The 26,254-nt window shown below is 37.7% G+C and overlaps 1 protein-coding gene across 6 annotated transcripts in view; it reads right to left on the bottom strand.

Moving 5' to 3' along the window:
- DTHD1 (death domain containing 1) overlaps positions 1-26,254 on the bottom strand; it is a 109,228-nt gene that overhangs the window by 2,444 nt on the left and 80,530 nt on the right. For 4 of the 6 annotated variants that reach the window (XM_077136565.1, XM_077136567.1, XM_077136569.1 and 1 more), the window contains one exon: positions 23,231-23,742. The exons of 1 other annotated variant lie outside the window; for it this stretch is intronic. In XM_077136565.1, the coding sequence (XP_076992680.1) occupies positions 23,423-23,742 (320 nt within the window). In that variant the 3' untranslated portion in view covers positions 23,231-23,422. Of the gene's footprint in view, positions 1-5,210; positions 5,338-23,230; positions 23,743-26,254 lie in introns of those variants that run through there. One more of the 6 variants, XM_077136571.1, reaches the window with a different exon arrangement.

Below are 26,254 nucleotides of genomic sequence, written 5' to 3'. Positions count from 1 at the left end.
ATAATAAAAATAGTACTTACTTATAGTATAGTGCTATAAAAATAGTGCTTACCTCCTAGGGTATTTTGTGAGGAGGCATAAATGTAAAACATGTAAAGTAATTAGAAGATGCAAGAACTCAATAAATGTTAACTATTATTTTTATGTTTATATCGTCTATTCAATTGATATTAGGTGAATAAATCTTCCTTAATCAGTAAACTGACATAGTAACTATCCATTTGTACAGTGATCAAATAATTATAAAGCTCAAAGCACTATTTTCTTCCTAAAACACATAGTTTCTATTCATAAATTATTCTAAAGTATATTAAGAGGTTCATGAATGTTCTAAAACTTCAAAGAAAGATGCAATCTTGGCAGTGTTAATATTATGTCTACTTTATAATGAGCTCTTGGATGCTGTAAGTAGAATTTATAAGTAACTGTAACATTTAGGATAAAAAAGAGAAAAGCAGACAATAAAGCTGGAGTAAAATGTTCTTGAAATGCAGCACTGGGAAAGAGGAAAAAAACTGGGAGAAATACACTACTTTCAGTAAAGAAGTGGGTGATACATAAGGGGAGGGTGAAGGAGTCAGGTCAGAATGCTCTCCTAAGTTTTACAGAATTATAACAAGGCATTGTCATGAGGAAAGTTTAAGTTACAACATCTTGTGCACTAGATAAGAGGTTGGAGAAATTACTCTTTCTCCTTTTTAAGCCTTTTGATCTAATAAAGTTTCCCCAAAGATTTTTCTCGTCTATCCAAATAATTCTATATTTTTTGAGCCACAGCAAGACTGCCATATGGGTCTCACTCTTTCATTTATTTTGTTGTTCAACAAATATTTATTCTGAATATTCCAAAATTATCCAGAAGAAGCCAAAATAGGACAAAGGATGTATGAGGACCCAATGGAATGCTGTAAAATCTATGATAGGGTTCTCTAAAGAAACAGAACCAATAGGAAGGGTCTATAAATAAGAGATTTATCAAGGTGTCTCATGCCACCACGGGAATGGAAGTGTCCAGAATCTGTAGGGCAAGCTGTGAAGCTGGTGGCTCCAGTGAAGGGTCTGGATGAACTTCATAGGAGAGGCTCACTGGCTGAAGAAGCACTGAGTCTCTCTTCTTCCCTAGAAGCCTCCAAATGATTGGATTATCACGTTGTGGGAGACACACCTTAGTTGATCACAGATATAATCAGTCACAGATGCAATCAACTGACTGCTGATTTGATCAGCCTACCATGAAATATTCTTGCAACAATGGTCAGGCCATGCTTGCCTGACCAGACAGCTAGGCATAATCATTTGGCCGAGTTGACACCAGAACCTCACCGTCACACTATTCCAGCGTGGTCTAAAATTCACTTGATCCAAATCTAGAGAGTAGTTCCTGAGCAACCTTTTTGGTTTGCTAATGCTGCTGGAATGCAATATGCCAGAGATGGATTGGCTTTTACAAAGAAAATTTATTAGGTTACAAAGTCACTGTTCTAAGGCCATGAAAATGTCCAAATTAAGGCATCAATAAGAGGATAACTTTGTTTAAGAAAGGCTGAGCACGTCTGGGCTTTCTGTTATATGGGGAGGCACATGGTGATGTCTGCTGGCCTTTTGCTCCTTGGTTTCATTGCTTTCAGCTTCTGGTTCCTGTGGCTTCCTCTCTGAGCTTTTTCTGTCTGTCTTCAAGCATCTAAACTCTCTTGGCTCTCAGTATCAGCTCTTTTAAGGGACTCCAGCAAGTCTATTAAGACCTACCTTGAATAAGCTGGTCACATCTCCATCTAATCAAAAAGTCTCACCCACAATTGGGTGGATTGCATCTGCATGGAAATAACCTAGTCAAAATGTCCCACCCACAAATGGGTGGGTCACATCGCCATGAAACAACCTAATAAAAAGGTGCAACCCACAAAAGGTCTGTACCCACAAGATTGGATTAGAAGAAGATGGCTTTTCTGGGGTACATAGCAGTTTCATACCAGCACTGCTACCTAAGGTCATGAGATGTTTCTGGCATTTATCTTTTTCTGGTCCATATGAAAGATTTAGGAATATGTGGAACAATAGTCCTTGATCCCCAAAATTTATGACTTTGTTGGGGAAAAAATGAGAAAGGAACACCTAGAAAGGCTATGTGAATAATCTATGAATACTTTAGTATTGATAAATATTATAAATAGTAATAATATAAATATTTAATAATGTAAAAAAAATCACAAAGCAGCATATGAGTAAGCAGCCAAAAAGGTGACAGGGACAAGAAATAAAATGAGTTCAGAAGAGATCATGGGGATTGATCATGAAGGAAAGATCACCACTAACTCACGTTTTATTTTATTTTATTGGGGGGGGTGGTGCCTGGTACAGGAATCGAACCTTGGTCTCCCTCATGGAAGGTGAGCATTCTACCACTGAACCACCCGTCATGTTTTATTTTGTTGTCTTCTCAAATAGAAAAGATATCTAAAAATTTTCATCTATTTACTGGCTATCATCCTAGTCTATCCAAGAGAGTACATTCCCAGTTTGCCCAGTGAGCCTCAGGCTACAAACTGCTGAATGGAGAAGTGCTTTTCCTCTGATGCTTGCTAACTGTGCCTGGCAGGTTCCAAGCTGCATGTTATTGTTGCTTTTGATGCAAATGTCACTGCAGGTATGCCCCTGACTTTCCAGCTGCCAAGGAAGCATCCTTGTGGGGTCTGGGGAGAGATGGATGTGCTTACAAGCAGCTCTCTGGCATTCAATTAATCAGATTAGTGAACAAAACAGATTTATAAAGACCACAAAACAGAGACCACGTCCTTCAGTCTTATGACTGTGCCAGAGCTCAGGAAGAGACTCACTCCTGCTCTCACTTACTTAGCTTCAAGTAAAGGTGCTTCCCATCAATGAGAAATCATCATTCAATTGTAGTGACCTTTATAAAGTCAGCCATGCATTCCCTGTACTTTACCTTCTAATTTACAAGAAAAGCTTGCTCCAAAGTGACATTTTCTACAAAAGCACTGACATTTTGTTTTTTTTATTATTCAAAACTTTTTCCTCTGAACCCTGGGTAGATGCTAATTGCATGACTGACCTATCTACAGAAAACCGAAATGGAAGGAGAGCAATGCTCTTGTGAGATACCTTTAGGAAATCTGAGATCTTGTGACATCCTACCATAAGCCATGCTGTCTCATGCCTCCATGCCTTTGCACAGAATGATCATCATAACAGGGAACCCCTTCCACCTTGTCTGCCTGACAAACTCATTGTGCTCAATTCATGTTAGTTCTGTGTGCATAATCTCCTTGATGAGAAAAGTAGCATTCCCCTCATTTCTATCCACAGTGAACCTTGCAAATGTCTCCATCCTAGCACTTAATAATTACGTTATAATTCTCCTACTCTAAAGTATGATCTTAAGGACAAAACCATAAATTTATTTATCTCTCAATGACTGATAATATTAGATGCTCAATAAAATGTTTATTGCTTATTGTGGTAGTTGAATGAAAGGACAGAAGGATGGATGAGAGGGACCAATGTATGTCAAAGCCAAATAATCCTTGCAAAGGTAACAGTATAAAGAGGAATAGTCTCTTTTATTTTCCCTCAGCCATGGAGATAAAACATTTCTAGTTCTCAAGGAGAATACGATCTAGCTGGAGACCCTTCCTATAAGTGGAAATGCTAAAAAAACCTTTTGGTTGCCCATCCCAGCAGCATTTTCTAAGCAGCAGCTTCCCAGCCAGGGCTAAGCAGCATGGCAGGTGAAGTGAGATGAGGAGTTAATTGATGGCTTCTTCTCCAGCTGGGTTTCAGCTGGGACAGACCATATTTAAATTGGCATATATTGTAAGCAAAAGGTGATTAAGGCTTTCTCAGAAATTGGGCCTGGGATCACTGCCAGGCTAACTGGGAAACACTTTTTAAATCTGAGGGATTGCCATTTGGCCTTTCTTATTCCAATAAAAAGTTATCTTTATCCTAGACTAAAAAATGGACTTATCCCTTTATTCATCTTTTTTCCATCAGTAATGATAATACCAGTAATATTTTTCTATTCACAATGTTCTTCTAAAATGGCCAGGTAGTGAGTTTCACAGGTGCTGCATAAAAACTTTTAGTGATATTAAGGACTATCAAAAAGAGTAGACTCACAAGTATGCAATTTTAGTAACCTCTTTTGCAGCAAGAATTGAGAGAAGCCAAAATGTCCTCATACCTGCCCACTACCTGCAACCTACAAGAAGGTCTGACTCTGTATCTATAAATCTATACCTTTTTATATGTAAGTTTTTCAAACTTTCTGGGCAAATCCTGGAAGTGAAGACAAGTATTCTATCAAATAGTCTTAAAATCGCATTTTTTCAGATATGTGATGCACAAGACATCACACCATCATCATCTTTCCTTCACCTTTAAATGGCATAGGACACACTGCCTCAGAATCCTCTCTACAAATTTCTGGACAGTGATTGCCAAGGGGTTGGAATTGGCCCATGATATGAAACATAGTTGTTTTCCAAACTCTAGGCAGCTTTACTGATAGCTGGCAGAGATCAAGCCATCCATCTATATCGATCTCAATATGAGACAATGAAAGTGATCACAGAAAAAACTTCCTGTGACAATTTTGTGATCAATGATCCATTTAGCCTTGTCATCACTTAAGATACTGGACCTTGTTTTTTTTTACTTTTTTACCTTATTTAAATCAATCATAACCTTGTTTGATCTAGTCTCTGTTTATCATTGATATAAATTACCGTTGATGTTGTTGTCTTAGTGAATTCCCAAGGGAAAACCACTCTCTATGTGCTTGGTTCAAGACCTGGTTACAAGCAGATATTTTGATATCTTAATAATTTTATTCTTGGCACCTTGACATAAGTATTTATCATAAATTATAGATAGTGAAAGAGAATTCAAGGGAGACTCTAGAAGAAGATCTATTACTTGATAAGCTTAGAATAATTTCTCATTATAAGATTTCATTTCATTGCATTATAGGTTGGATGACTAGTTTGATGTTTTTGTGTCTTAATTTTCTATTTATAGACTTAGTAAGCTTCAGAGGCCACGGTGTTTAAACCCTCTTACACAGTATCCAAACCCCTCTGATAATACCAAGAAATATTTAGAATGCATCTTAGAATTCTCTTAAAATAAAGGAACACGCTTAAAATAAAGGTAATTTATTTTCCATTTATTTTATTATAGATGCATTTTTATAAATAGACAAAGAGAAAAAATGTTCAGGAAGCTTTTCTTACAGAAGAATACTAAGATTGAATATCTTGCACCAAAATCATGAAGACATGTCAAATCAAGCTCAAAAAGTCAATGAACCTATGATACCTAAATAAGAGCAGAGAAAAACATAAGTGGGGAGAAGTCAAGGTTATATACATTGTAGCAATTATGTGCATTACAATAAAAGACTATAGTGGTGAAGGTACCACTATATATTTGCTCACACTCTTCTCATGAGAAAAGCTTTTGAATAGAATTTAGAGTCTCCAGAGACTGGGAAAGAATTAAGAAGGTTGCCCAACTGCTGCAGAGAGTTGTATAGGCATGACAAGTTTCCCAAAGTGGAAATGTCTCGATTAACTGACTCTTGGCCCTGGAAAATATTTCATGTTCAAAGTCATAGACTATTGGTTAGAGCAAAACTGCCATAAATGTTCACCCATATCAACAAAAACTCATTAGTATATTGCGGGAAGTTAATAAAATTTATAAAATAACTTTGTAAAATAAGGGACTTGAGAGGTCACAGAATCATAGAAAGTATAATTATAAGCTTTAGAGTTTAGAAGTAAGCTAAAAGACCTACAGTATAATGCTCTCTCAACATTTTTTCTTTATTTCCTCTTTTTTATGCTTTATTCTTTATTGACTGAATGTATTTCTAAACTGTATTTTCATACTTCCTCTGCCTTCTTAACCAAATAATTCTGAACATGAATTAGACTTTATTAGTGACTTGAAGCTATCAGCCTAGAAAGAGTGCATTAGTCTTCTATTGCCATATAACAAATTCCTGCATATATTGTGGCTTAGAAAAACACCCTTTTATAAGCTCATAGTTCCATGTATCAGAAGTCTGGCACATTATTACCTAAGCCCTTTGCTCAGGATGTCCTAAGGCAGAAATCAAGGTATTGGCCAGTTGCTTCCTCATCTGGAGACAGGACTGGAGAAAGATTGAGTTCAAGATCCATCAGATTACTGGCAGAATTAATGTCCTTACATTTGTCTTGCTAACTGTGAATGGGGATCTCTCTCTTCTCCTAGAGGCTGATCTCAGATCCTTGCCATGTGGCCCCCTCCATCTCAGGAATGGGCAATCAAACTTCCTTTTATCTGCAATCTCTTTCATGCATCAAGTTTCCCTGGCTTCTCCTTCAGATACCAGCCAAAGAAAGGGCTATGTGATTAGGTCATGCCCACTTAAACAATCTCCGTATCTTAATGTCAGTTTTGTCATATAATATAAATTAATCCCAGGATTTAAATCCATCATATCCACATTTCTTGGGACTATACAGGGCATGTACATTGGGGTGGGGGAGTACATGGAAGCCTTATATACTTCTGTCTATGAAAGAATGGAGTGTAGAGAATATAGGCTTAAAAATATTTGTTAAATTAATTATGAATGAGTGGATAAGTAAGCAAAAGAACAGGGAAAAGATAAATGAATGAACATTTTAAAATCTGTTACATCGTGTATAAATGAAAAATAATACTATCCATTTGAAGGTTGTTTCATTCTCATTAAGAGAATGAAAGAAAATAATATATAAAAAATACTTGCCACATAATTGACACTCAATAAATTGGTATAATTTATTTTTCCACAGTTGCATAATATCTGGGCTTATATCCATCTAATCTTTCTAATTTCCTCCAGTTGCTGCAGTAGTTTTGCTGCTAAGTTAACATTGATTCCAATCTTTGCATTTGTATTTGCCTTCTCATCAATTTTTCTTCTATTTGCCTTGCTTCTAGAGCTCACAACTCTACTCTGTTTTCTCAGCATTGAAGTTTGATAGCATTGAAAGTCAATTATTTTGCTTCCTTCTTTTTCTTGGAAAATTAATTGTATCAATAAAAATAATAGTGGATTAAAAGAACAAAAATCTATTTTTCATTCATTCTCTGTGTCATGATATGCTATGCATGATGATTTGAAGCTGTATGTACCCCATAAAAACATGTTTTTAAATATAAACCATCCCTATTGATATAAATCCATTGTAAGTAGAAACTTTTGATGAGGTACTTCAGCTAACATGACCACCTCATTCAGGATGGGTCTTAACCCTATTACAGAGTCGCTTATAAGTGGAATAACTACAGACAGAGTGAGGGAGAAAGTAATGGAAGCAAGAAGCTGAAAACAACAAAACCCAAAAGAGAAGGGAGATACCAGAAGGCACTGACATGTGCCTTATCATGAATCAGAGGAGCCAAGGATCACTAACAGCCAGTCTTCAGGAAGAAAGCATGACCTTGATGATGCCTTGATTTGGACATTGCCCTGACCTCAAAACTGTAAGCTAATAAATTTCCATTGTTTAAGCCAACCCACTCCATGGTATTGCTGGAGCAGACTAGGAAACTTAAACATTATGTGTCACGCTATGTGTTGGATATGAGTCTGTTCTTGGTTCCAGGACCCAGGCTGCTGGAAGACTCCTAACTGAGACATTGCTGGTCTCAAGACTGAAAGAATAAAAACATGAGTGAAGTGCTTAATAGCTCTTAAAACTTCATTTCAAAAGTAGCACTCATATTTTACTGGGAAATCTAAATCATATGATCAAGGATAACATCAATGGGTCAGGAAAGCAAAATCCATCTACAAAGAGGAGCAGCAAATATATTAGAATAATTGATCATATTTTTTGAATCATTAACTTTATTTTTAGAGCAGTTTCAGGTTTGTATAAAAGTTGCAGATAAAGTATAGACACTTCCCATATACCTCCTCTGCACCACATATAGTTCCCCCGTCATTAACATACAGTATTAGTGTGGTACATTTGTATACCTGATGAACTATTATTAGTATCTAAAGATCATACTTTACATTAGAGCTCATTCTTTGTGTATTGTTTCCATGCCCAGGTTGCTAAAATAAATACCAAACAATGGGTTGCTTTAACAACAGGAATTTATTGGCCCACAGCTTCAGAGGTGAGAAGGCTTGCTTCCTCCCAGGGTTACTATATTCTGACTGGTCAGTAATCTTTACAGTTCCTTGGCTTTTCCATCACATGGCTATGTCTATGGTAGCATCTTCTCCTTCCTCTTCCAGTTCCTGTTGACCTTCAGCTTCTGGCTGCTCCCCATGGCTTATCCCTCCATCTGAATTTTTTTCTACTTATAAACAAATGCTGTAATCCATATTAAAATGCAACCTGATTCAGTTGGGCTATACCTTGACTGAAAGAAGATCTTGAAGAGATCTAATTTACAATGGGTCCACACTCACCAAAATGCAGACCAAGGCCAAGAACACACCAAAACTAAGGAACACAATTCAGTCAACTACAGTCCACCCTCTGGACCCCAAAAAGACATGCTCTTCCCATAAGCAAAATACATTCATTGTTCATAATACCCTGAAAGCCATATGTCATTTCAGTAAAAGTGTTACATACAAAGTCTCATATTAAGGATATGGTCCTTCCTGGGGCAAAATTTCGTTCTGTGGATCTGTAAAAGTTCCTTTCTAAATAGGAAATTGTCTGCTTCCATTATTCTAGTACAGCCATAGGATAAATATTCTCATTCCTGAAGGGAGAAATTGGGAGGGAAATGGGGGTCAAGAGTCCCACACAAGTCTGAAAACCAGCAGGGAAAACTCCAATAGCTCTCAAGATCTGAGAGGCATCTAGCTATTGATATTTTGTCAATAGCAGCAGCCCCAACCCTTCCAAGCACTTGTGCAGTGGCCAGCCTCTCCCCAAACACTAGGGTAACGGCTCCGCCTTCTCTGATCATCAAGACGGTGACCAAGCTCTGCATGAATTCCAGAGCACAGGCCTCACCATCTCCAAGCATTGGAGTGGCAGCACTCTCATTGAACAATGGGGTGCAAGGCCCACCCCTTATAAGTATTAGGGCAGATATCATGTCCCTCCAAGACCAGGAGCAGACCTGCCTCTTCCATACATGCGGGTTGGCCTACTCTCTTGGCCCAAGGAGAGTCCAGACCTCTGCTTCCATGGTTCTACCCTGAAGTCCTTCCTTTTTTCAATTTGTCCCTTTTCTGTTACTTTCCATCTGAGCTGACAATGGTTCTGCTTATCCAAATTTTGCAAACGTCATGTCAGTTCTGCATCTAGTTCAAGCAGGTCCAAACTGTCAGATAATAGGACTTTCCACAGTTCCTTGATTATTTCATTTCCAATCCTGACTTCCACTGAAATGGCTGAATGGTTCACGTTCATTCACACCTCCTTTAGCAAAGGTTTGTTCAGTCAAGTCCTTACATGGAACCCTGTCCTAAAGGGACTCACTTCTGGAATGCTCAGAGAGATCCCTGAGAAAGACTTCTGGCATTAGTCTCAGAGCATACTACCTAGACAGCTCAGAAATTTCCAAGCCATCAATTTCTGATTTCTTTGTGCTTAAGAGTTCAGTTCTCAGATAATCCCTTTCCTCTTGCATTTTAGTATAAACTGCAAGGAGAAACCAGGATGCATCTTACACACTTAGCTTGAAACCCCCTTAGCTAAATATCCAAGTTCACTATTACAAGTTTTGTTTCCTGACTTCTAAAAAAAGATTCCATACAAAGGGCTGGCTTAACAACAAGAATTTATTGACTCAAGGGCTCAAAGGTTAGCAGATTTGCTTCCTCACAGTATTAGTATCTTCTGGCTAGCTGGCCATCATTGGGATTCCTTGGCTTTTCTTTCACGTGTCAATGCACATTCTTTATGGTTTCTGTTGATTTCCAACTTGTAGCTGCTCCCCATGACTTCTCTGCTTATAAAGGACTTCAGTAACTAGATTAAAGCTTAGCCTGATTCAGTTGGGGCACACCTTAACTCTAAGTAATATCTTAAATAAATCTGATTTACAATGGGTCAACACCTACCAGAATGTAGATCAAGAGCAATAACCTGTCCAAAGCACAGGACACAATTCAATCTACGATATGTCCACATGTATGCAGTTTTATAGCTTTTGAACATGTGTATTATATGTATCCACCATTATGGTATCATACAGAGTAGTTTTAGAGCCCTAAAATTCCCCTGTGCTCCTCCACATATCCATCCCTCTCTCTTTCTTCCTGCACTTCTGCAACCACTGATCTTTTTACTGACTGTATAGTTTTGCCTTTTCTACAATGTCATACAGTTTAGAGTTTTACAGGATATAGTCTACTCAGAGTAGCTTCTTTCACTGAGGAACGTAAAGCTAATGTTCGTCCATTATTTTTGTGGCTTGATAGCTCTTTTTATTGCTGAATAATATTCCTTTGTATGTATAAGCCACCATTTGCTTATTGGAATCTTGGGTAATTCCAATTTTAGCAATCCTGAAAAAAAGCTCCTATAAACATTAATGTGTGGGTTTTATTGTCGGCATAGTTTTCAACTTCTTTGGGTAAATACTTTGGAGCACAATTGCTGGATCATATGATAAGCCTATGTTTAACTATATCACAAACTGCTGACCTGTCTCCAAAAGTGGCTGTACTGTTTTGTATTCCCAGCAGCAGTGAATAAGAGTGCATGTTCCTCTACATCCTCTCTAGCAGTTGGTGTTATTCGTCTTTTGGATTATACCATTTTAATAGGTGTATAGTGATCTCTCATTGTTTTTTTAATTTGCAACTCCCTAATAATATATGATATCGAGCATTTTTTGCATGCTAATTTGCCATCTGTATTTTGTCTTTGATGAGGTATCTGCTTAGCTCTTTTGTCCATTTTTTAATTGGGTAATTTGTTTTTCTATCATTGAGTTCTAAGGGTTCTATATATATATTGATACAAGCCCTTTGTCAGATAACTATTTTGTAAATATTTTCTCCCAGTCTGTGACTTGTTTGTTCATTTTCCTAACAGTGTCCTTCACAGAGCAGAAGTTTTAAATTTTAATGAGGTCCAACTTAGCAATATTTTTCTTTCATGGTTTGCACTTTTGGGGTTATATCTAAGATGTCATCACCAAATCCAAAGTCAGCTATATTTTCTCTGATGTTTTCTATGAGAAATTTTATATTTTCAGATTTTGAGTTGATCCTTTTTGAGTTGATTTTTGTGAAAGATATAGGGTCTATGTCTAGATTCTTTTTTTTTTTTTTTTGCATGTGGATGTTCATTTGTTCCAGTGTAATTTAGTGCAAAGACTAAAATTGATCATATTTTAGAGGTCCTTTTTGTATATTCAGCTATTTTCCATTGTGCTCATTTTTGCTGTTGTTTAGCAGCTGTTTGATTGCCAACACAACATATTTGGTTTGTGTGTTTTCAGATGCTTTGTGGAAGGTGTAATAATCAGCCTTATTTTAGGAAATATACTTTTAAAAAAGGATCATGCTAGAAATATTCTGAATATATCAACTGATTATTTTAAAATAATGATCCCAATTCAGAAATTAGTTTTGAATGTATATTAGCCATTTTTATTCACCAACAAGCCATAGCAACACCTTTCAAAAGGTGTTGAAAACAGAACCTTTCAAAAATTAAAAGATAATTGTTAAAAAGAAATTATCAGTCAGTAACTTTTACTAGAAAGTGAAATGAGTCAAAAGTACATTTATCCAATAGTACTATCCATTGTATAAATTTTCAGTTTTTATTTCTAGACATTTTCAAAAATTACACTTAACAGTTCCAGCGATCAAAAATGGATTGCATTATCACTTTAATTGCTTTGATTAAGGAAAATCTTAGAAGATAAAATGTAACATAAAGACATCTATAAATGCAGCAATTTCTATAGACTGTATTTGTTTACCCATTTCAAAAAGAAAATAGAAAATTGAGAATATTAGAGCAGACATTAAGATAGAATGATGTACTATTAAATTAACCTGTATTACGATATGTCAAATTATTTCCTCTACCCTAAAAGTCATCATGATTTCTTTTTCGTAAGTGTCATGCGAAACAGTTCTTTATCCACATATAGGAATTTCTGTTAGAGCCTGTGTTGCGTCCTTATTTTTATCTGAGACACAGAGGACCCCTTGTGGTGATATCTGGTCATGTGCAGTGACTATTTCTAAAGAGTTTCAGTTTGTCTGGCATACAGCTTTGCAGGTGGAGTGAGGCCTGAGTCACTTCCATTTTTTGAGGCCCTCAGCGTATGTAAAAATGTTCAAAAAGATTTCTTAAAAGATTAGAGTATATTTCAATGCATTCAACAGTTCTTATTTAATAAAATATCTTTTAGCACACAAAAATTCAGTGCAATACAATTTTGCTTTTTAAAATGATAGAAATGATAAAAATATTAATTCATATTGTATGACAGAGTATGTAATCTATTAATGGGAACAAATTTTAAAATGTATAATAATAGCTTTGGGTCTCTGATTATGATATGGCCCTCTGATTATGATAAGGCCCTTTTCATTCAGAAAGATTACTAAAACTCTGTAAGGTGAGGCCTGGATCAAATGTTTCACCTCCCAACTGTCCTAATTCTCTACTCCTCTCTCCATCCTGCTTAGTTTTAAGAACAGATAACTTGTCTCGACAGGTAACTGTAGACTAAGAGGAAAAAAAAAAAAACTTGTATTTGAGGATAAAAACTGAAACTGTATAACTTAGGAATGCCTAGAGTGGACAATGATGGTGATTAAATGTACAAGTATTAAAATGTTTTGCATGAGGGGAATAAAATGAATATCACTATTGCAAGGGGTTGAAACTGGGTGGTGTACAGGTACAATCAATGCAAGCTAGGGTCTATAGTCAACAGTAACATTGTAATGTGCTTCCACTGAAGGTAACAAAGGCATTATGGGAAAACTAAATGTCAACAAGTGGGAGGGGTCATGAGAGAGGGGTCATGAGGGAGGGGTATGGATTCTGTGCAGAAGAAAAGCAAATGTCTTCATACAGGTTATGGTGGTGAAGGCATGTCTATTTACTTTGGTTGGATTGTATGATGGGCGAATACAATTGTTTAAAAATGAACAGAGAGAAACAAAAGTAAATGTGCTAGAGAAAATGTGAAGAAAGAGAAAATGTGAAGAAAGGTGCAGGCTTCTGGAGGGCAGGGTGGTTCCACAGGAGGCTAGGGGTGAGTTTGCCATATGATCCTGCGACCCCATTGCTAGTTGTATACCTGGAGAAACTGAGAGTGGGGACAGGAGTGGACATTTGCACACTGGTGTTTAAGGCGGCAGTGTTCATGATTCCCAATAGAGAGAGGTGGCCTAATGGTACAAAGACTGAAGAATGGAGGAGAGAGCTGTGGTTTCTACATACAAAGGACTACGGAGCAGCTGCAAGTAGGAGTGAAGTTCTGAGGCATACAACTAGGTGAATGAACCTTAAGATAGTATGTTGAATAAAATATCAGAAACAAAAAGACAATTATTATCGTGACTCACTCATATGCAGACTCACAGAATTGACGTCAAAAGCATAGATTATAAGGTCGGGGACTATTGTAAGGGTTCCTAGATTGTGAGCTCTCATAACAGTCACATTTATTTAGGTGTTGTAACTTATATTTCTAAATTCTGAGATACTGAGCTAGTTGTGTATAACCTGGTCATTCCCTGAAACTTCAGGTGTTTATGTGATATCTGAGTCTCAGATTTAGAGCACTGAAGCTATGAAGGTCAGCATTACCCTTTCAGCAGCTGTTTAAAAAGCTGTAAAAGTGAGCAGACTTTGTCAAAAGATATGAATGAAGCTGAGCTGGATAGGATTAAGGTAGATCAGAATACTGGGTAAAGGATGATAGGGTCCTTATTTTCAAGCTTCAACCTCTGTGTGAGACCAAAGGGAGAAACTTTTATTTGAGGCAAAATGTATACTTTAGGTAGCACATTATCTAATTGAACTTGTATGGTCAGTTTACATGAGCACTGTAATGACATGGAATCTTGAATAGGGTATAAGATCTTGTTGGTTTGTACAGGTTAATATGATGCCCTGCTATATCCCAGAATGATTTGGACAGAGAGTAATACAGTATTTGCAATTCCTTTGGGGGACAGGAAGAAAAAGGAGAAAATACTCAACTTCCCCATCTGGGGAATTCCTGATATTCTCTCAAGCAGTGGGGACAACCAATGCAATAGGCTAGGCCCTCAATTTTGGGATTCACCCCTATGAAGCTTATTCCTATAAAGGAGAAGCTAAGCCTTCTGATAATTATGTGTAGGAGCAAGGGTTAATGGAAGACCTGCGGAATTTATTGGGAGCAACTGGCCTCAGGGTTGCAGCTGGCGGCAGTAAACCGTGGAGACTGTTATCTGCCTAATGGAGAACAGTCAGGGAGGGAGAGAATGTTTGTTTTTTCTTAACCCCAAGTTCTTTATGGCTATCTTTAGTATGTAGGGAGTGAACACTGAAAAGTAAACTCTGTTTTCTCACGAAATACATGCATGCTTTTTGTCACATAAACCCTGCAGTATATAAGCACGAACCAGTTAAGAATAAAGTTGTCTGCTGTCTGTTGTCTGTTATCACTAAACTTCAGAACCCCTGATCCCATCTGTCTCTCTTGTCATTCTTTAATATCCTTTGTGCTCCCGTCCCGTGGAAGCAACAATTATGCCTAAGAGTCACCCACAGAGAGCCTCTTTTGTTGCTCAGATGTGGCCTCTCTCTATGTGGGACATGACTCCCAGGGGTGTAAATCTCCCTAGCAATGTGGGACAGAACTCCTGAGAATGAGCCAGGACTTGGCATCCTGGGAATGAGAAAGCCTTCTTGACTAAAAGGGAGAAGAGAGAAATGAGACAAAATAAAGTTTCAGTGGCTGAGAGATTTCAAATAGAGTTGAGAGGTTATCCTGGAGGTTATTCTTATGCATTATATAGATATCCCTTTTTAGTTTATGGTGTACTGGAGTGGCTGGAGGGAAGTACCTGAAACTGTAGGCTTGATTATTGATTGTATAATGATATAGCTTTTCCAATGTGACTGTGTGATTGTGAAAACCCTATGTCTGATGTCCCTTTTATCCAAGGTATGGACAGATGAGTGAAGAAAAAATAAATAGGGGAAGATAAAAGGTAAAAAAATAAAAAATGGGTGGATTGAGAGGGTCAATGAAAGGGATGGGGTAAGTGTTATGGGATGAGTTATTTTTTTTCTTTTCATTTCTTTTTCTGGAGTGATTCAAATGTTCTAAAAATGATCACGGTGAACAGTAACAACTATATGATAATATTGTGTATAATATGAACTGTACATGTATGGATTTTTCTCAATAAAAATTTTTTTTAAAAGTAAACCGTAAAAAACATTAATGTAAGAATAATTATCAAAATACTTGTGTAGAAAAAGAAACAAATAAATAAAAAGGCTTTGTATTCATCACAGCCCAGAGTTGCTCTGTTTCCTTCTCTTTTTATCCTACATTTAATCTTGGTTCTGTGCTAACCGTGAAAAATAAAAATTAAAATTGAATGAGGGCTTTGGAGTGGAGGTAGAAGACAGTAGGAAATGTCCTTAAACTTCCCTAAGGTGTGTGTAAATATCACTTGAGGTGTTCATGATTAATGATGGTTCCTTGGGTCTATAGCCAAAAATGCTGATTTACAGAACTGAATTGTGGTCCCATGAAACTGCATTTTAACAGCCATTCCAGATTTTTCCATGTTAGGGATGGGTCCATTTGGTTAGAACAGTGATTCCCAACCCTGGCTGCAAATTAGAATCAACTGAGAGCCTTAAAAATCTTCCTCCCCAGGCTCAACCCAGACTCATTCAATCAGAATTTCTGGGGATGGGTCTAGGCATCTGTATATTAATTCCACCGCTGATTCTAATGCTCAGCCAATTTGCAAACTGCTTGGCTGGAGCACAGGAGGGTCACATAAGTGTCCAGGCTTAATTAACCTAAGACCACCAGAGTCACACTGAAATTGACCAAGTCAAGTCTATTGGCTCATTCCAATGAAGGAGACTGTGCACCAGAGGAATCACAGGTGTCTCACTAAACAAAGGCAAAGGCAAAGGGAATTATTTTAAGAGTTTAGAGTAGGATGGAGCTTAGTCTTTTGATAACCAAAAGCAGAGCTGTGTGTAAAGGGGTCAGCATTAGGGCTGCACTACAAAGTGCACCAGGGTCCTGCTGCCTTGGAAACAATGTTAAGACAGACGTGCAAAATGGTGTCTAGAAATCTTTTATCTGAGGCTTTGCAACTGTGCTGTAAAGTGAGACTGTTTTTCTGTGTCAAAGTGACTTAGATCTTCCAGGCAAGAAAGCAATATTTCATTCTTACTGACATGATTCAAGAAGCAAAGTTCCTGATTTCAGAGAACAAAATTTCTTAGAGCGTAAGAAAATAGCAGTCAGCTTTCTAGCTGTCCTTGGGTGAGCTATTGATTCCTATTAACTCTGTAGCTGGTTTATCTGTGTCTGGCATGCCAGCCTGATGAATGGCAGGACAGATTTTTATGGCTTGAAGGACTTTCTACCCTCCCAGACATGATATCTGTACCCACAGCGTCGCTTCCGGAAGAACGATAGAACAAGAAAAGAGGGCATTAATGGCATGTCAGTGTCTAGATGTTATTCATACGCTAATTCAACAAATACTTATTGCTGGCCTGTTTACTGAGTGGTGGGCTCTATGCAGGGTACTGAAAATTCAGTGGTGAACAAGCTTAATCCCTATCATCAAAGAACTTGCAAACTGGAGAAAAACACAGATAAATAGGCTGTTACAACAGAATAGGTAAGTGCCACAACTGGATTTAAGAACAAGGTTTCATGGACAACTAACCCATTCTTAAGAATTCAGGAACCTGGAAACACATGACCCAAGAGCTGTTACCCACAGGTGGAGGGTAACGAAGATGGAAGTGTAAGACTAAGGGATTTGGGTTCTGACACAGGCTGTGCAAATGATTGCATGTCACTGTAGCTCAATTTTCTCAACTGTGAGGGGCAGCAAAACTAAGATTTATTGAATGTCAGACAGACTTCTAAGTCATAAGAGTGTATCATTAGCGAAGGAGACAAACAACAAAGTGGAAGTTTACAGAAAATGAATAATAATCCTAATAAATGCTATTTAGTGTGCTAGGTTGCAAGAAGAGGCAATTGGGAGTGCTAGTGCAGGAGGCCAGGGAGAGGAGGTAAGTTGAGGAATAAATGATGTGATATCTGTCAAGATCTCTGTAGGGAGCACCCGGGCATCCTAATAGAGGTCAGATCACACAATGATTCTTGGCTAAGCTGTGGTACAAGCCCCTAACCTCTGCAGTGGACCTCGGTATTTTCTTCTTCTTCGGACCTCTGGCTCGTTTGACTTCAGGGAGCCTGACTTCATGCCTTAGATATACTTCTCATTCTACAGCACAGCTCTGGTATGACTCTGAGGGGATCCCTCCAGGGCACATCATCAGGCAGCAGTTGGCATTTCTTACAAACACTGTAACAGTTCAAGTTTTAAGGTCAGGCCTCGTTTCTTATAACACCCTAAATTTCCCCTATTTTATTCTTCCCCCTTTCTTTTATTCCCTGATTTAAGCCAAAAATTGATCCACACCCTCCCTCTGACCTCCCAACCTTTGGACTGGAACTATGGGGAAGGGGGTTTGTTTTTCACATGCATTAGGTCCAGGGGTCCAGTTTGTGCATTTGGTAGGCAGAGGTCAGGGATGACAAATGGCCTGCAATGCATGAGCCAGTTCAGGCTGGTGATAAACATATATATTCCATTCAAAATGCCAATAGCACCACATTGAAAACCACAGGATTAGGAAAATAGAACTTTATCCGTGAATTTAGCTATTTTGCAAATTAGATTATGACATCCTCAAAGTCTATCTAACTTATTTTTAATGTTCCTATTTTATTCTAAAACACTTCCAAATGCACAGTGCGATATTCCATTGTGTGGATTTAATCGATATTCTAGTTATAGGCAATTGCTCAAGTCATAAATTCTCACTCCAGGTAGAATAAGTATTTAATCAAGATGACTGCGGTTCAATACCACAGATTTTGCTGATTCAAATGATAAATGTTAGAATTTTTTTCATTTGTGAAATTGGGAGCTCAATAATTAGCAAAACGATGTCAGAAATAGGTTTTATTGGTGAGATTGGCATTACTCAAGATGTGTGGATTGGCCCTGAAATGGGATGAGTGTTCCTGCTCCTTTATGATATCAAATCGTTGGTTATGATTCCCAAGGCTTGCTTAATTGCCACATCTTCCTATGCTTCAGCCACAATTTTGAAGGACTTTTCATTTGCCTGGAGAACTAAACTGTGGCAAAATAGTTTTTGGATTGAATTGCATTCTGCAAAAAAGATGTGTTGAAATCCTAGTAGCTGGAAACACAGAATGTGACCCTATTTCAAAATAGTGTCATTGCAAATATAATTAGATAATTTAATGTGAGGTCACACTGGAGTGATAGTGGGTTCTTAATCCAATATGACTGGTGTCCTTGCAAGAAGAGAAGAGACACAAAGACAGACATGGAGGGAAGAAAGGCATGTGCAGACTGAGGCAGAGATTGGAGTTTTGCTGCCATCAGTGAAAGAATAGCAAACATTGCCAGTAGCTATGAAAAGCTAGGAAGAAGCAAAGGACAATCATAGACTCTTCAGGAAAGCATGGCCCTGATGACACCTAGGTTTCAGATTTCTGATCTCTAGAACTGTGAATGAAAAAAAAGTGGTTGTCATAAGCCACCAGGTTGTGGTAATTTGTTATGACAGCCCTAGGAAGCTAATACATAGCTCTAACTATTGGCTACTCTTCATCTCTATCTCCAGAGGACTTAATATTTATACATCACCAATTTGCAGGGAGTCAATCTGCAGTAGGCCCTAACCTAGCAGTCTCTTGAACTAGAGTGATTAATTAGGCTCTGCCTCGAATGCGTTTGATGTCAATATCACACTACCCTCCCTCCTCCTGACTTCCCCCATCTCCATATCTCCATCCCCAAAACTATTATCTATTTGCACAACTTATGTGAACTGGAAATGTTGATTTGGAAGATGAGAAGTGGAAATAAAGAAAGGTTAGGATAATGGAGAAAAGAGATATTTCTATTCCCTTTCTTCTCTTTAGCTTGGTAGCAGCATGATAAGGAGGAAGAGAGCAACCTGTAATTAAATCATGCCTATGTCACTTGTTCATTTGTGGTCTTGGGTAAATCATTTAATCTTTCTAATGCTAAGTTGCCATTCCTGAAAAGTCCTCACATGACCATTCAGAGGGTTAAATAAACAAATACTTTTAAAGGATGAAGAGTAGAGTATGGCTCCTAGCAGGCAACAAACAATATGGTGATCTCATTCATTTACTCTTCCTTTAAACAGAAAACATAACCTCAAGTGATTAGCTCCTGCTCATTTTTCTGCTTTTAGCATTGAACACATGCCTGACCTGGAATTTTTGTTCAATATGTAATAAATGAATTTGACATTCCTTTCAATGGAATTGAGTTATATTTTGAAAACATAAGCTCTCTGACATCCTAGAATCTTTTGACATGTCTGCTGTTTCTCCTTTGGACACTTTGTTTGGTTGGTTGTTTTAAGACAACTTTATTGAGATATATTCACAGGCCATACAATCCCTCCAAAGTGTACAATGGCTTTTAGTAAAATCACAGAGTTGTGCATTCACCATGACATGTTCAATCAATTTTAGAACATTTCCATTTACTTCCTTAGCAGTCACCTCTCAATTCCTCTATCCTTCCCCAGAATAAAGACATTTATCAGAGTCCCAGAACATTTGTTCCAGACAGTTCCTGCCTGCCCACTAGCTGATTTTGGAGGAGGCATGAGTCCTAAATCTTCCCTGAAAGTTCTACTCTCTCCTACTGATCCTTTTGATTTGACAACATCAACGGAGGATCTCTATTCATTAGCAAAGTAATACTGGAAAAGATTTAAGCCAATGTAGTTTTTCTCAAAAGAATAATTGAAGATTCCCCAGACTTATCTAGGATGTAGAATTTCATGTTATGTGCCCCAAGTTAAATTCACTTTTATATATACTTAAAAATAGTGTTTTCATAGGACACTTATAATCTGATGATTAGACTACAAAATGACAATTTGGAAATGTGTATCAAGAATCTTAAAAATGTTTACAGCAAGTAATCCTATTTCTGGAAATTTATTTTAATGAAATAATAATAATTAAACGAGTATTTATGTAGTAGAGTGGTAATCTTAATATTATTTTTACGAAAAGAAGTAAGCTGCCTGAATCTAGAAAGGGGAAAGGTTATATTAATCATGTTACCCAATCATTCCATTTTTAAGAATATGTCCAGTAGAAATGAATAATATGTTCACCAAAGGGCACATATAAAGTGTTCATAACAGCACTGTTCATGATTGTCTCAAACTGGAATCTGCTCAAATGCCCATCTAGAGTGGAATAGATATATACATTGTACTATATACATATAATGGAATATCATACATTAATTACAATGAACAAACTATTGCTCCAGACAACAACATGGATGAATTTCCACAACACAAAGTTGAGCAAAGAAAGAAATGAGACACGCAAAAATCCATACTGGAACATTCCATTTTAAAATTGTGCAAAAGTAGGTAAAACTAAAATTAATTATGGCACAGTCATGACGTGGGATATTCTGCAGCAACTAAAATATACATTAGAAAATGCTCATAATTTAAGTAAAAGAAGGTAAGATTTAAACTTAATATGTGACCCTTATTCTGGAAAAAAATACATGCATACATTGCTATAAGCATAAGAAAGGAGTACAAGGATGTGTATATGGCAGGATTACCATAAGAAAAATACAACACACTCAAACTAGAATAATTAGAGTAGACTTCATCCTAAAAAGGGAGGGAAGAGTGTGGGGGAACCACTAGTAGCAATGGAGCTGCTCCTACCCTTAGAACTGAAGAGACAAGAGGAAGAGGATTGCCTAAAAGGAGCCTCCCTGAGATGACCAGTGACCTTTGGGGAGTGACACAGTCTGGCCACAGCAGATTCACAGGAAGGAAGACAGAGGAGCAGTCTAACTCACTCTCATTCCTCCCCTCCAGTCTCTTGCTAAAACTTCCCATTAGTCAAACCCAACTAAAAGCAAGAGGCATCACCAGTGTGGTCCATGTAAGTCAGCCCACCAAAACCTAAGGGTGAGAGAAGACAGAGACACAGAAATGGAAATGGAAAATTTCCAACCCAAATCACACAGTGGACTGGTTCTTTTGATTTCCTAAGGAAAAGGAGGTACTGAGAAGTGATAGATTTTTTTTCTTTGTCTATCTCTATATTGTTTTACTGCCACAATAATATATACTTTTTTAATTATGAGGGAAACTGTCCAGTTGGTATGTGTGTGTGAAGGGGTGTGCCGTGTCTGTGAGGGTATGGATGTGAATGAGTGTGTGTGTGATATAGAGAAGAGGGAGGGAGTGTATTTGTGACTGTGCGTGTGTGTGAGGGTATATAGGTGGATGTAAGACTGCGTGGGTGTAAGGAGTATGCATGCACGCTTGTGGGTGTGAGAAGGGTGTGGAAAGGGATTTGTGTGTTTTTAAATGCATGTTTGGATGAGTGAGAGTGTGTTTATGGGGGAGTGAAGAAGTAGCGTGTGTATGAGGAGATGTGTGAGAGTGAGTGAGGAGATAAGTGAGTGAGGCAATGTGTATAAGAGAATGTATATGCCTCAGTGTGTGTGTACATGTGAGCACATGAGTGTTTATATCCCTCTGAATACGTGGAAATGAAACATTTCCTTCTAGGAAAAAAAAGTGGAAGAAAATATGCCAAAAGGTTCAAATAGTCATCTCCAGTGGCAGATTTAGAGGTAGATTTCATATTCTTCTTTACATTTTTGTTCTTTTGAAGTCAGAAAAACAATGCACATTCTAGCCTGTTTTCTTCATTCCAAGAACACATAAAAATAGTGTTTGTTTTTGACATGTAAAAAAAATCTTGATTAATCTAATATTTCTTAATAGGAATGTGTTTAGCATTTGAAGTCTTCCTTCTCCATATATAAGCAAATGTATATCTAAGTCCCTGGTTAATTTGTAGTAGGAAATCGTGTCTTTAAATTGGAGTGACATCTAAATGTTTAATTTCTCATGTAGTTTCCTTAATTTCCAAGCATTCAATAACTGAAACTAATTGCTACGAATGTTTGAAAATAAAGGCCCTGATGGTTTTGCATTAATGAATCTGTGAAACTAATGCAATGCCCTATTTATATCAAGCAGCTTCAGGGAGTTCAAATGTTTTAGGTTTCTCAAAGACTCAAAGCTTATACATTAACACAACTACAAGGATTATCAATAGATAGAGGAATTATAGTAATTGTTATTTTTTATTTTAGTTTTTGTGAGGTCTTTTACAATTAAAAAAATGATGAGCATATAGGGCTTTTATAATAAGACTTCTGTTAAACTGATTTAGAAACAGGTTGTTTTCCAAAGTGGGTTAAACAGGCCCTGAAGTCTTCCCCTGATGCTTCATTTTCTCTGCACCGCCTCGTTTCACTAACCATGCAAATGTGATATTTTCCCTATCCCAAACTAAATTTTTATAAAATAAAAGTTAGTGGCAGTGGGCCACAATGGCTCAGTGGCAGAGTTCTCGCTTGCCATGCCAGAGGACCCGGGTTGATTCTCGGTGCCAGCCCACGTAAAAAAAATTAAAATTAAAAAATAAAAGTTAGTGGCAGTAAATGGCTGGAATGCTATTCTATTTTCAATTTATTTCAAACTTTTCTGTTTTCTTAAAGTGACTTGCTATTTTAAACATCAGGTCTCTGCAATTCAATTTTTCTAGTTTGTTACTCACAAACTCCGCAATATCTACATAATGTGAATTGTGTTTTGGACTCATGGGTAACTGGCTTAATTTTGTTCAGATAACAATAAAAACAGTGATTCTGTACATCATATATTTCCTTTCCACTTGAAAAGCAATCTCAGCTTAAAATGAAACAGGGCAAACTCTATTACAAATGCTATTTAGTTTGGCTGAACTCAAAGCAATCATGCTTGCAGAACACTCACCACTGAACCAGGAAAGAGCACTCAAACGCAGGAATGCCTTTTATTGTCTGATCAGTGCTACTCCACTTGTCTCCATTGATTTCTTAATAGCACATCTATCAAATCGATTCACTTAAAACAATATTATGTGGAAACTGTCAGTAAAATGTTGACAGAAAGTATTTTAAAATCCAACCATGAAAGTTTTTCTAGGACAAAAAGAAAGGGCAACCCAGTACCTACTCTTCTGTATCAACCCACTGCTGCAGTTCAGTGAACACTTTATGTTCCCACTTAAATTTGAGCTCTTCTGAAAGATCACCCCTGCCAATCTTGCGTAGATGACGAGCCAGAAGGCGAAGTTTATCGGTGGAAGTTGGGAGTGATTTCTTCCAAAAGGAAAGAAGCTCATGGATCTGCTCCGTGAGGTTGTCAGGGTTCTTCAGTTTGACGAGCTGAATGGTGCTGCGGCGTAGAGGAAGGGATGAGCACAGAGATGTGGCATTTTCCTCTGAGAGCTCCTCTGCCAGCCAGTAGAGCAAGTTATCCCAAAGGGCTTCTGTCAGACACGTATTGGACACTTAGTGTTGAGAGTTCTTCCCGTAGGACGGCTTATCTAGCTCTCACCACCTGTTTACAGGAAACCTAGGTACTCTATGGCTTGAACACTGAGCAGTAGAAAGATTTAGGACAATTCAGGTGCACAACTGATAACCTTTGAACCCCTGCCATTGTCGGGGTCATCACTTGAGCGTCCTATAATATTACAGAAGTTTAACAAAGCTTTTCAAATGTTATCATGCCTGAGAACTGCTGGAGAGTCCCAAAGAGTCTGAATGAATAAGACTAGGGTGGGCTCAAACATTGGCATTTCTGACAAATTTTCAGATGATGCTGATTCTGGGGACCCCAACCACCCCTTGGATAGTACTGGGTTAAAGGATATTTTTAGACTCAAAAAAGATACTTCACTTAATTAGTATTAATGTGATGCATTAATTGTCCAGCAGCTAAATTGTCACTCATTCCCCACTATACACCCCCACACACAAACACACACATGTATATATTCTCAAACTTATCAAGATCCACTCCCCCAAAGAGCAGTTCTGTGGAAGGTCCTTTACATTAACTTTTCCCTTGAGCCTCTAGGTTATTTAGAACCACAAACATCTCCACTAAATGCATCCTGTAGGTTCAGCATTCCCTTTTCTTATCTTCTATCTCCTGGCTACCTCCTAAACCTATAATTCCATCTTCCTTTTGTTGTTTTTGTTGTTGTGGCTTTATTGGTTTTGTTATGTGATTCAGATACATCACTTTCAGTACAACTCCCCCCATCTATATCAGCCCTCTCTCCTGTATATTAGGTCTGTCACACATGACAGTCACTTCCTCCACTTTCATCCTCACCTCTGCACCAGGTACCATAATCTGGTGGGAGCAAAAATGTCTACCACCACCACCATTAACTCAACTCTTTTTTATCTACTAACTCCCATAAATTGAACTCTGGTTTTACACCAGAAAGTCACCTTTCTAAGGAGTCTTCTTAGGAAAATGGCCTACCACAACTGATTCTCCATTGTCTCTTTCAAGCTAACATTCTGCTACAACCATATACTAGGCTTTCCTCAGGCCGCCCACATCACCTATCTCCCGCTATCAGCAAGCAGCGTCTTCGGCATCTTTGTTGATAATTATTCACACTCCTGACCTCATGGTTCCTTGTCTACTCCAATAATCCTTCCCTTGACTCCATATTAGATATTGACTTTCATGGCCAAACCTCATATTTCATCAACTAGAACTATTTTACCTCCATGACCTTAGGTTCTTAAATGTTACTGCTGATGAGAACCACTTAGCCTCCCACTGATTCTCTTCCTTTGCTCTTGCTTAATATGCTCTCTGTCTACACCATTAATACAGCTATTCCTCTGATGCACCAGTCATTCGATCATCCCTATTGAGTCTTAACAAACCTCTGTACACTCACTGCTCCTAACGATTGGCTCTGTGAAGGAAGATTTTATTTCCCTTAAAACTAGGTTGTCATCTTAATCTTTCATTATTCTCAATTTGTCAATCCCACATCCTACTTTACTCATACAGCATTCAGTTTTTGGACTGCTCAGCATTATGAAATTACGCTGAATGTGATCAACAAACACTACACCATTTTATATCATTTAGCATCTTACAAAGTCATTAAAAATATTTTTTTCCTGAAATCTGTTTTAAAATTTCCATAGCAATGACCCCCAATTTTCTACCAAACTTCTACCCAAATTTTCTATGTTCAGATGTATCTGAATCACAGCCTTAAACTCCAATCCCACACTCATTCTGCTCCCCTCAGCCCAAGTTCCTCCTACTTTCTTCTAACCTCATTTTCCATTTCAAAATCACTTTCTTAAAAAATCTCCCTCTGTGCTTGCTGGATTCCATATCCTCCCACATCCTCCACATTGTTTTTATCGAATACTTTCCCTCCATGCTTGCTCCTTAAACTCCTCAACATAGTTTCTTTCTATGGTTCTTTCTCTCTAAAGTTTCCCTTTTCCTTGCTTCTGCTACTCTTTCAAGCTATTGTTCTTTTATTTCCCTTTCACCTTAAAACCTCATAATATCTAAAAGTAACACCTGCTACCTCAAATTCCTTATTATCAACTCACTTCTAAAACCCTCACTTTGGGGATTCTATGCCCTTTTTAAAACTCTACTGAAGCCTTTCTTTCAAATCTTCTTAGAGCCCTCCTAAATACTACTTATAGCAACAGTCTGCATCTTCTGACATCCAGGATATGTTTTCCTCCTTTTCTTGGGTTCCATAATGCTATCTCATCAGGTTCCCCTCTTCCCTCCCTTACTTTTTCCCCCTTATCCTTCACTGATTCTCTTCCACCTGATGCCTCTGAGTTGCATGCATTCTCCTAGACCCCTTCCATTGCTGTCCTCTCTCTTCAGTTTAAAAATTCTTACCAACTTATATGACTATAACACTATATGAAATAGTTCTAAATCTATTATATCTTCATCTTTGGCTTTGTTTTCCCAAATCCTGGTGC

This window comes from Tamandua tetradactyla, chromosome 19 (assembly GCF_023851605.1).
Source record: "Tamandua tetradactyla isolate mTamTet1 chromosome 19, mTamTet1.pri, whole genome shotgun sequence".
Classification (NCBI taxonomy): domain Eukaryota; kingdom Metazoa; phylum Chordata; class Mammalia; order Pilosa; family Myrmecophagidae; genus Tamandua; species Tamandua tetradactyla.
This window is presented reverse-complemented; position numbering and strand designations above follow the sequence as displayed.